The sequence below is a fragment of the Ipomoea triloba genome, chromosome 7 (genome assembly GCF_003576645.1).
Source record: "Ipomoea triloba cultivar NCNSP0323 chromosome 7, ASM357664v1".
Classification (NCBI taxonomy): domain Eukaryota; kingdom Viridiplantae; phylum Streptophyta; class Magnoliopsida; order Solanales; family Convolvulaceae; genus Ipomoea; species Ipomoea triloba.
The window spans coordinates 2,415,630-2,426,232 of record NC_044922.1 but is presented as its reverse complement, the minus strand read 5'-3'; the positions used below and the strand labels follow the sequence as shown (position 1 = coordinate 2,426,232).

At 37.5% G+C, this 10,603-nt stretch overlaps 3 protein-coding genes across 6 annotated transcripts in view; all 3 read left to right on the top strand.

Moving 5' to 3' along the window:
• Positions 1-264: 264 nt before the first annotated feature.
• LOC116024541 (F-box protein CPR1-like) lies at positions 265-1,009 on the top strand. Its single transcript, XM_031265456.1, has one exon. The coding sequence runs from the start codon at positions 375-377 to the stop codon at positions 885-887; it is 513 nt and encodes a 170-aa protein (XP_031121316.1). The 5' UTR covers positions 265-374; the 3' UTR covers positions 888-1,009.
• Positions 1,010-1,328: 319 nt separating this feature from the next.
• LOC116024540 (F-box protein CPR1-like) lies at positions 1,329-5,889 on the top strand. 3 transcript variants are annotated; one of them, XM_031265455.1, is made up of 6 exons: positions 1,329-1,612; positions 1,705-1,776; positions 2,893-3,082; positions 3,986-5,167; positions 5,243-5,319; positions 5,627-5,889. In XM_031265455.1, exons 4-5 carry the CDS (start codon positions 4,008-4,010, stop codon positions 5,280-5,282), a joined length of 1,200 nt encoding a protein of 399 aa, XP_031121315.1. In that variant the 5' UTR covers positions 1,329-1,612; positions 1,705-1,776; positions 2,893-3,082; positions 3,986-4,007; the 3' UTR covers positions 5,283-5,319; positions 5,627-5,889. The 3 variants fall into 3 exon arrangements, with proteins under 3 accessions (XP_031121315.1, XP_031121314.1, XP_031121313.1); XM_031265454.1 differs by lacking the exon at positions 2,893-3,082 and having other exon boundaries at positions 5,243-5,315; XM_031265453.1 differs by lacking the exon at positions 2,893-3,082.
• A 448-nt stretch (positions 5,890-6,337) lies between these two features.
• Positions 6,338-10,603, top strand: part of LOC116024776 (tubulin-folding cofactor E) — a 7,127-nt gene continuing 2,861 nt past the window's right edge. For both annotated transcript variants that reach the window (XM_031265773.1, XM_031265772.1), the window contains exons 1-11: positions 6,338-6,698; positions 7,199-7,369; positions 7,754-7,800; positions 8,529-8,675; positions 8,757-8,831; positions 9,157-9,266; positions 9,361-9,503; positions 9,597-9,658; positions 9,901-10,008; positions 10,100-10,134; positions 10,259-10,324. In XM_031265773.1, coding sequence (XP_031121633.1) covers positions 6,371-6,698; positions 7,199-7,369; positions 7,754-7,800; positions 8,529-8,675; positions 8,757-8,831; positions 9,157-9,266; positions 9,361-9,503; positions 9,597-9,658; positions 9,901-10,008; positions 10,100-10,134; positions 10,259-10,324 — 1,292 coding nt within the window. In that variant the 5' untranslated portion in view covers positions 6,338-6,370. The remainder of the gene's footprint in view (positions 6,699-7,198; positions 7,370-7,753; positions 7,801-8,528; positions 8,676-8,756; positions 8,832-9,156; positions 9,267-9,360; positions 9,504-9,596; positions 9,659-9,900; positions 10,009-10,099; positions 10,135-10,258; positions 10,325-10,603) is intronic.

Sequence of the window (10,603 nt, the reverse complement as noted above, 5' to 3'; positions counted from 1 at the left end):
AGTTTGTGAAACGATAAAAATATTTTGGATGATGTAAATCACATAACTTAATGACTCATAATCAAATGTCAGTGCATATAATAGATTTGTCTACTTTGAACATATTCGAATTTTGATGTCCTCTCCCAAATAGGCAGATAGTGCTTGACTTGGAGTCTTGGGGGGCATCGCCCTCTACTTGTAAGTCTTATAGAAATATATATAAGACATAATGAAGAATTTTTAGAGAATTTGAGTGATTTCACTTGTATTTTGCTGGCCTATCGAAACATTCGCCAAGCAACAATGTCGGACTTACCGCCGGAAATAGTCGCCGACATTCTGTCTCGAGTTCCGACACAGCATCTGCTACGATTCCGGTGCGTATCAAAATCATGGCGTTCGATAATCGACGATCCAGACTTCATGAATACGCATCTGAATCGAACCATCCGAACCAACTCCGATCGGAAGTCTATTCTCTGCTCATTGAATCGCTACTTGCGCGGACTTCGATGAGGTTGAAAAGACGAATACAGCCGTATATACGGAGATTGACCGGAAGTATTTTGGGTATTTTGGGGTCTTGCCACTGGCTGCTGTGTTTGGATAATGGCGATGAAGATAGTATTGTGTTGTGGAACCCTACAACCTGGAAATACCTCATATCACCCCTCTCGGGGTCTAAAATTTCCAGGGATCAGAATGTGCTTTATGGATTTGGGTATGATAATGTGAGTGATGATTACAAGGTATTGAGAATAGCAGAGTCTTATGACTGTGAGAGTGAAGTGAAAGTTTTTAGTGTGAAATCCAACTCTTGGAGGAAAATTCATTGTTTTCCTCATTATCTGAAATATGAAAGAGCCCATGGAGTACAGGCTACAGGTGCTTTGCATTGGGTTTAGGGTTTAGGGTTTAGGAAGCCAGATTCAGAAATGGAAAATTTGCTTGCAGCTTTTGATCTTAGGACTGAGGGGTATAGGCTGTTTCCTGAGCCCAATTATTTCGAAGAAAGAGTTCATGTGACTATGAGGGTTTTAGGGGAATCCCTTTGTGTGGTCTGCAATTATTATGTTTCCTTTTACATTGACATTTGGGTGATGAAGGAGTATGCAGTGAAAGAATCTTGGACTAAGCTGTTTAGGGTTGCAGTATCGGATGTTAGATTACAGGAGTATGTGACACCATTAGCATACTCCAAAAGTGGCAGGGAAGTGTTCATGGTGCAGAATTACACAGTGCCTCTGTGGTATGATATAGAACAGAGAACAATTAGGTATTCAACATTTTGCATCCCTAGTGTGCCAATCCTTATGGAGCATGAATTGTGCTTTGGAAGCCTGGTTTGATTTGATGGTGGTGTTAGTGGCAATGTTTGGAGGGCAGTGGATAGAAAGCAAACTATAAGTAGCCAAGTCACTAATTAAGAAAGCAATAAGAAGGCCCGCATGAGTAGCTTAGTTAGTTCCTGTGTGGTAGATTGTGAACAAGCATGGGAGGTGGTGGATAGAAAGCAAACTATAGGTAGCCAAGTCACTAGTTAAGAAAGCAATAAGAAGGCCTGCATGGGCAGCTCCGTTGATTCCTAGGTAGTAGATTGTGGGCAAGCTTAAGAAAGCAATAAGAAGAGGTATGCTAATACCTTGTTCACCCCAGCCTTTAGGGCTGCCTTTATTGTGCTTTTAATGTCTGTTTGTCTGCTAATATGTTCTGTTCTTGCAGAGATGAGTTCCTGTCTGAGGGCTTCAAGTTGTGCTTTAATCCATTACGGCTGATTGCAATGAGATGGTGGAGGTAGGTACACCAATACCTTTGTTCTTTGTTCATAATCACAAACACATACAGTCTGCGTATGTATATATGTTATGTGCCTTTTTGAGGTTCCATCTTGCCCTTGATTTAGCTGTGTATGTATTGATGAAGAGATAAATAAATTTCCCATCAAGTTGACACCTGCAGGTTACATGGCTTTAATGGTTCTGCAAAATGCTTATATCATGTAATATTTCTTGATTCATATTGTTTGCCTGAGATTGATGATTTGGTTGGTGATAGCGAGCTACTACCTGCTTCCTGAAGCTATATGTGTTATATTTTGTAATCCTGGAAGATTAATGAACAAAACCATACCTGTTCCATGTGAATTTTTGTGATTGTTAAAAAGTTATGTACTTGTAACAATAACATATTATGTACCCTCAATTTATTTATAGGTACATAATTTATTAATTGAATGTACATAATATGTTATATGTTAACTGCAGGTATATAATCTGAATGCGTTTTGGACCAGGGTCCATAACGTAAGGTGGACCCTGGTCCATGATATAACAATTGGTTGTAATTCTTTCAAGTTTCAAGTACTGTTGGAGGGAAAAAATTGACATGGGCTTTCAGCTTTGTCATGTCAATTTGAAAGAGGGAAAATTACAGGGATGAGAAGAGTCTAATGTTCCAATGAGTTTATTTGTGGAGAATAATTGAGTGCCAAGAAATAAACACGACAATAACTACATGAATCAATCTAAACTTGAAGTATAACATAGAAACTAAATATGTCATTTATTATTATTTTTTTATTGGGCATGGAACTTTTAGGGTGCGGTTCTTAACTAAAAGAATTGGTCATTTTTATGTAAACATAGAAAACTGAAAAAAAAAATAATTGAATAAAATGGAGAACTCGTTTACTTACCATTTTTCCAAAATGAAAATGGAACCAATTCACCATTTTCTTAGAATTTGGGGAGTCCATTTATTAACCAAATTCTCTAAATTTGGAGAAATAGAAAGACACAAATACGGGTGAACAGTAGATAAAGACATCATACCCTTCCAACAACATTTAAACCCCCCTTTTCCGCTTTCTTTTCTTATTCCTCATCGCTCCTCTCTATATGCGTGCTCCAGCTTCTATCTCCACCGCTTCAGCCTTCAAGCACTAGATCCCATCCCGCATCGCCTTCTCCATGTTGTAGCCTATATCTCCAACAACGCAGCCTCCATCTCCGATAGCCTCTCATCCTCTAGTTCAAAGAATGTCAACACAAAGGGCTTTCCAAAATCTTCAGTAGACTCTTGTCCAACTCTAAATCAGAAGGTATATAATCATTTAGACCTCTTTTTGCATTGATTGAACTCGATTTGCATTTCTAAGGCTCCATTTATTTTGTTATTTAGTTTGATAAATTTGAACTATGTTATACTGCTTGATGTTGTCTAGATCTGATTTAGAATGTGCTATTATTTCTAAGAAGACAAAATCCCCCAATATGCCACTTAGTAGTAAAGTGGCTAATTTGTTACTCAATCGATCAAGTTCACAACTTTGATAATAATTGAATGACTATATCTGTACTGCAAATAACTAAGGGGCTAAATATACACATGGGGGTCATAACAGATGGACTATTAGTCTATTAGTGTCATTTTTCCTTCTTTATTTATAACATACTTGATATTCTTAATATTTGACTAAGATTTTAGAGAATTTGACAATTATTTTGCTGGCCTTGATTTGTATTGGGATAATAAGTCATCTAACTTATATGAACATAGAATTGAACATTTGAACTTTTAAAAAATCCAAATTAACCCTAAAATTTGGAATTTTTTTTTTACAATTTAGTCTTTTTAGCATATCTAGAGATGAGGATGGGCGAAGGTAGTCATCACTCATCAGCCATGGCTGCCTTCACCAAGATCTTAGATGGCAGCTTGATTGTTGTTTCTTTAAATTCTGTAATAATCATGCTCAATTTTCTTCTTCTTGTTGTTGTTTTTTTCAAATGTAAAATATTAATTAGTTTGTTTAATTTGGCATATGAATGTCACAGCAACATTATATATATGTGCATGTGAATGACATATCAACAATTTTTAACGGTAACGTGTTAAAAAGGTTCAATTCTATTTGGGTTAATTTGAGGGTTAGTTTGAAACATTTTTATTTGACCAACCACCAAAATCAAAACTCAAACCCTGAAACTAATTTCTCATGCAGCAAGCTTCTACTTCATCCAACAATGTCGGACATACCACGGGAAATTGTTGCTGAGTTTCTGTCCCGAGTTCCGGCACAGCCTCTGCTACGCTTAAGGTGTGTATCAAAATCATGGCGTGAGATAATAGACAGCCCGGACTTCATCAAATTGCATCTGAATCGAGCCCTCCAAACCAACTCTGATCGGAAGCTCATCCTCCGCTCCACCTTCGTTTACGTTGCAGACTTTGATGAGCTCGAACAGACAAACACAGCCGTATATACGGCGCTTGACCTGCCCTACAAGCGCTCGGCGTTTGGAACTGACATTCTGGGGTCTTGCCACGGGCTGCTGTGCTTGGATACCACCGGCGATGAAGATAGGATGGTGCTGTGGAACCCAACAACCCATAAATACCACCGTTTTCCCTTCCCGGAGTTTGAAAACTTGGGGGAATCAGCCATTTGTATCTGGTGCTTGGTCTTTGGGTTTGGGTATGATAAAGTGAGTGATGATTATAAGGTATTGAGAATCTTCCAGTCCCATGAATGTCAGAGTGAAGCCAAAGTTTATAGTCTGAAATTGAATTCTTGGAGGAAAATTCCTTGCTTTCCTTACTGTCTGAAGTATAAAAGAGCCAATGGAGTCCTGGTTGCAGGTGCTTTGCATTGGGCTGTATGCAGAACCCCACAGTTATACATGGAGAATCTGATAGGTGCTTTCGATCTTGGGACTGAGGAGTACAGACTGGTTCCTGAGCCAAATTACTCTGAAGGAGCACTGTATGTGACTGTGGGGGTGTTAGGGGAATCCCTCTGTGTGGTCTGCAACTATTATGATTCATCATATGTTGACATCTGGGTGATGAAGAGCTATGGAGTGAAAGAGTCTTGGACCAAGCTGTTCACAGTTACAGAATCAGATTTAAGCGGCAAACCTCTTGAGTTTGTGACGCCATTGGCATTCTCCAAGAGTGGCAGGGAAGTGTTTACGGTAGTAAATGGTAAACAGCCTCTTTGGTATGATATAGAACAGAGAAAGATTAGGGATTCAGCATTCCGCATCGACAGTGTGCCAGCCATTATGGTGCATCAGATGTGTTTCGGAAGCCTGGTTCGAATTGATGGTGGTGTTGGGAGGGTGGTAGATGTAACAGAAGGTGAAGGCAGTGGAGGCAGTAATGGAAGAAACCATAAGAAGAGGTATGCTGATACCTCGTTCACTTCTGCCGCCATTTAATGTCTGTTTTTGTCTGCTGATATCTTTGCTTCTTGTAGAGACGAGTTCCTGTCAGAGGGTTTCAGGTTGATTCTCTAATCCATTCAAGCTGATTGCAATGGGATGGTGAAGGTAGGTAGGTGCACCAATACCCTTTTTTTCTTTGTTCATAATCACAAACCATAATTATGGTTTGTGTATGTGTATGTGCTAAGAGTCCCACATTGAAAAAAAAATAGGAAAGAATATATGAGATTATAAGGTCATATGGGTTAGACTAGCTAATTGATTGGATTCAATTCTTTTAGTATGGTTTGACCCATGTGCATTATAGCCCAGTTGAGTGACTAGATTATAACAGTATGTATGTTGTGTGCCTTTTTAAGGTTCCAGGTTGCGTTAATTCTTCTGCAAAATGCTAACTTCACATTGTTTGTCTGTAGATTGGTATGCTGCTGTGGCTGCTTGTTGGTAATGTTGCATTTTGGATGTCTGACCTGCTGGTTGTGGTCCGTAGAAACAAGCGGTTGCTCTCCTTTTTTTTTTTTTTTTGGTTTGTTTGTTTGTAATATTAACAGTTGATTGAGATGTTAAATCTATTAGTTTCTGTCTGTGGAACTATTTTGTGGTTTGTATTAAATTCCTAGTTGTTTTTCTCAGTTTGATAAGCATAACATTACTAGTTGTGGTTTGCAGAAACTAGCGGTTGCTGACTTGCTGCTTTAGTTTGTAATATACTAAAAATAAACTCGTAATATGCTAATAATGAACTTGTATCGAGGTTTTTCAGTTAAATTAAAATAGTTAAATATATATGGGATCCAATTGACAAAATAAGGCCCAAACATCATTTGGCAGAATAAGTCTATTCAATAGTTATTGGGTGGATTATGGTTTACACTATCCACGTAGTTGTGTGGATTACGGTTAAAAACAATGTCATTTTATGTAAATTTTTTTCATGCAATCCACTATAATATATATTTTTATAACTCGTAATGTATATTATTTTAACTTGTAAAGTACTACGTATATTATTTTACCTATAAATTTCATTATTTTAATTTATAAAATTCGAATTCTTTTTTGAACTGTGGTCGAGACACTAATTTGCAAGTCTATTCTTCGCCTAATAAAGATATTTGGGTTTTCTGTAAAAAAATGGTACTGGCAAGATTCAAAGCGCAATGGATTCCGAGAGATCCGATACCAGAGAATCCGGGCACGGGTCCGAATTCCGGGTCGGGCAACGAGTGCACTACGCCGGAGACTCCCGCCGGATCGGCAGCGTGAAATACGTCGGACCGGTGGAGGGATACTCCGGCACGTGGATCGGAATTGACTGGGACAACGGGGACGGGAAGCATGATGGTTGCCACAACGGTGTACGATACTTCGAAGCCGCCGGCACTACAACGGCGTCGTTTGTGCGACCGCACAACCTCAGCGTCGGCATTCCGCTCTTGCAGGCGCTCGAGCTCCGGTACCGTACGGCTTCCAGTAAAGAAGAAGAAGGTAAGCGCAATTGCAGTAGAACGAACTCTTAGCTTCGCTTTGGGAGTGTTCATCTTTAGTATTTGAGTGATGATAGCTGGAATCACTTTGGAAATTTCTGGAATCTAATCACGTGAACTTATGTTGCTTAGGCTTATCATTTTAGTCTGTTTGTTAGAGCTCACTTATTCTTAGTTCTTACTATTGTAAATGTTGGCTACTGCAATAGATACCATTTTCACAAAAGGAACAAATGCTGGTTGAATTTTTCCTCAACAATAGTGTATTGAGTTACCTCTAAAAGATTCAGTGTGATGACTAGCATTTGTCCATTGACAAGAATTCACAAAATTGTTGAAGTATACAGAGAACATGGTCCTTGAGCATGAGCTCTTTAGCTTATGTTTGACTGTAATTATTCTTTTGTGCATACTTTCACAAATAAATAGAAATAATTTGGTTGTTTAATGTTATCCATATAATTTAATCTTTTCTTGGTTTTTTTTTTTTTTTGTGTGCAGATGAGATGTATGTTTTCTCTGCAAGCAACAAACGAGTAACTGTTGAGCTTCTGGGTAAAGAAAAGATTCAGAATAAGCTGAGTCATTTTGAGGAGTTGACAAGTGCATCATTGTCTTATTTAGGAGTCAGCTCTGCCGGAGATCCATTCCACATTAGTACAACTATACCAAGTAAATCAAGTGCTGTTCCAATTGGTTCATTTTTTTCTACCCCAGTTCTGGCACATGATCTCCCATATTTTATCAGCTTCATGTCTTCACCCCCTTCCCACCCTGTTATATTGCTTTTTTTGACTTTGCCTCTTTCCATGTGAGCTGTGATTCAAATGAAACATATACATGTAATACATGCCCATTTCTTCCTTTTGTTTTCCTAAGGAATAGTTTCTCTCGCTCTCTCTAATCAAGTTGCTATCTTCAATACTATTTGAGTAGTACTTTGTTTTGCAATTTTGCTCTTCTCTGTGACGAAGACTTTTTTGCACATCATTTTATTTCAACTGTAAATAGATAAAATTTGTAACTCTTCGTTACATTCTAAATGCCTTTATACAGATCTAAAGGAGCTTGATTTGACTGGGAACCTGCTATCTGAGTGGGAGGCAAGTGAAATTCATATTTCTCCCCATGTCATAAATTTCTTACCATTTCTAATTAAATATTGTTATTATTCTTGCTTAAGAGTGTTACTTAAACTTGTAGGCTTTGTGAGTAGTACATATTGTAGATTTGTAGGTACCTGAAGCCCCCACTTTCTGCTTAGGAAACACAACCATTCATCCTGATGACAGTCAATATAAATTTAGAAAATGGAACTATGGAATCCCTTTTTTTCTAGTAATCTTTGGTGCAGGACTGCATGACCTCCTAAGTACATAGTAAACCAAAGTGTAGCAACTAACTATAACTATGAACAGTTCTTTGAATTTGAAAAAATGTTTTTTTTTTAGAAAGTTGTTACACCTGTGTTTGGATGGCATCCAATGGGTCATGCCTCTTACAGAAATATTGGGGAGCGGGGAGTGGGAGGAGGGGGAGCCTTAAAAGGAGTAGAAAGAAACACAATGAATGGAATATGTCTCAATGTCTCATCTCTGTTTATTTTGGATTATTTGGAAAGAAAGAAATAGACAATCTTTCGACGGTATCAATCTTCTTCAATAAATTTCAAAGGCCTCATCATTTCTCTCTCTTGGTCTTAAAACTAGCTCAGATACATTATGAATTATGCGTTCTTGCATGCTTTTATATAAAAGAGGCTATAGGACCTGTTTATATGGCAGTACCTACTTAAAATGACTGAACATATTCTATTTGTTTTTATTTCTAGGATGTTGGTATAATCTGTAAAGAGCTGCCAGGTCTTGCAGTTCTGAACCTATCACACAATATTATGGCACATGATATAAGTGGAATGCCATTGCTAAATAATATACAGATTTTAGTTTTGAACCATACAGGAATCAGCTGGAAGCATGTAAGTGCTCTTTTTGCTCTTTATTATCTTTGTTAAAATTGTTAAGCACACATGTTAAGTATAACACATGCAACCTGACAGGTTGAAATACTTAAAGATTCCTTCCCATTCATTGAAGAGCTACATCTGGTGGGGAATAAACTGAAAGAAATAACGGTACTCAACACTGTTATATTGTTTTTGCTGTTGATTTTTTGTACTTTTGGTTCATCTTGTACATGTTTGTGTGAAAATTTGTCAGAAATCTAAATGGTTTTGGCAGAACGAATCTTTCTTGTTATTGTTTCTTTTTGCTTAGTGGTGTTTCCTTATATATTCATTAATTAAACTAAAACCAGAAACTGAAATGAGCAACCTATTTAGTAATGCATTACTGTATAGACAATCCATCATGACATGCAAAGAGAAAAGTTTCATGTTCAAAGTACTAAAAACTGCTTGTTGATTTTTCTTTAACAAAACCTTGATTTTTGCTATCTAGCCTTCGTCTTCAACCTTTGTCAAAGGGTTTGATTCTCTGCATCTCCTTAATCTGGATGATAACTGTATAGATTCTTGGGAAGAAATCGTGAAGCTTTCGCAACTGAAAAGGTACCTAAATTGAATGTTTTTTTTTTCCACTCATGTAAAATATTCACATTTTACTGCTTTTGGTTCTGGTTCTCATTTTCATTCTCACATTTAGCTTGGAACAGCTTTTTTTGAACCACAATAATTTAAGCTGCATCTGGTACCCTGATCATGGTACATTACATGAAACCGCCAATGGTGATGGATGTCTTGGGAAAGGCTCTAAGCCTTTCAAGAATTTGCATTCCCTCCTTCTTGGTAATACTATAAACATATTTACAGTGGTAAGTTTCGTCAGTTTTTGCTGTCCTGCCAAGGCTTTAGTTGGTTGCCTTTTCTTTATAACTGCAGGTAACAACAACATTAAAGATGTGGAATCTGTTGATTCGCTGAATTATTTTCCTAATTTGTTGGTAAGCACTTTATTTTGATTTGTCTAGTGCATTATTATATTTGTTCTCAACTAAAGATCGTGAATAATTATTTTAACAATCTTGAATTCAAAATTTCAAATGGTATCCCATCAAAGAGTTAGGCTTATTGGTTAGGCAGATTTGATTAAAATATGGAACTCATTCTATATCCTTAAAACCGGTAGTAGAACTGCAAGATTTGACTTTATGAACTTCATGTGTATGTATTCCATTTTGTGTAGGAAGTAAGACTTTCTGAGAATCCAGTGACAGATCCAGTAAAAAGTGGCTTATCTCGATTTGTTTTGGTGGCACGCCTAGCAGGAGTAAAAATAATAAATGGAAGTGAGGTAACTTCTGGATACTGCGCAGGTCTATTTTGTTGGTAGTTTAAAATTATTAAAAATTATGATGAATTTATATGACTTGGCTTTCTTTCAGATTAGTCCTCGAGAGCGGAAGGAATCTGAAATTCGGTAGGTCTTTCTTTTGTATACCTATTGATTGGCTTGAACGGCTTGCATGCAGGCCTTCACTGTTAGGTACTAGAAAGCATCAAATATATTGTTGACATGGTTTGACTTTGAAACACTGATGCAGGTATGTCCGATTAGTCATGTCTAAATGTCATGAATACCCACAAGAAATCGACCGACTTCACCCGAGGTAACCCTCTTTCTAGTATCTGTTTTGCTTCTAACATTATTGCTCAGCCAATGCCAGAATAAACTAACAACTTTCGCTTGGTAGAATCTTTCTCCTTCCCTTAATACCAACACCAGAATATGAAGTTGAAATTTTTCTTTTTATGGGGAGAGGAGAGGTGGTATGAAAAGATTTTGTTTCATTTCCCATGTATTTTTATGGACAAACAAAACTATTACTAGCCATGTGAATTTGTTTTTATTGAGAGGGGAGGGGAGGGGAGGGGGGGGGGGGGGGGGG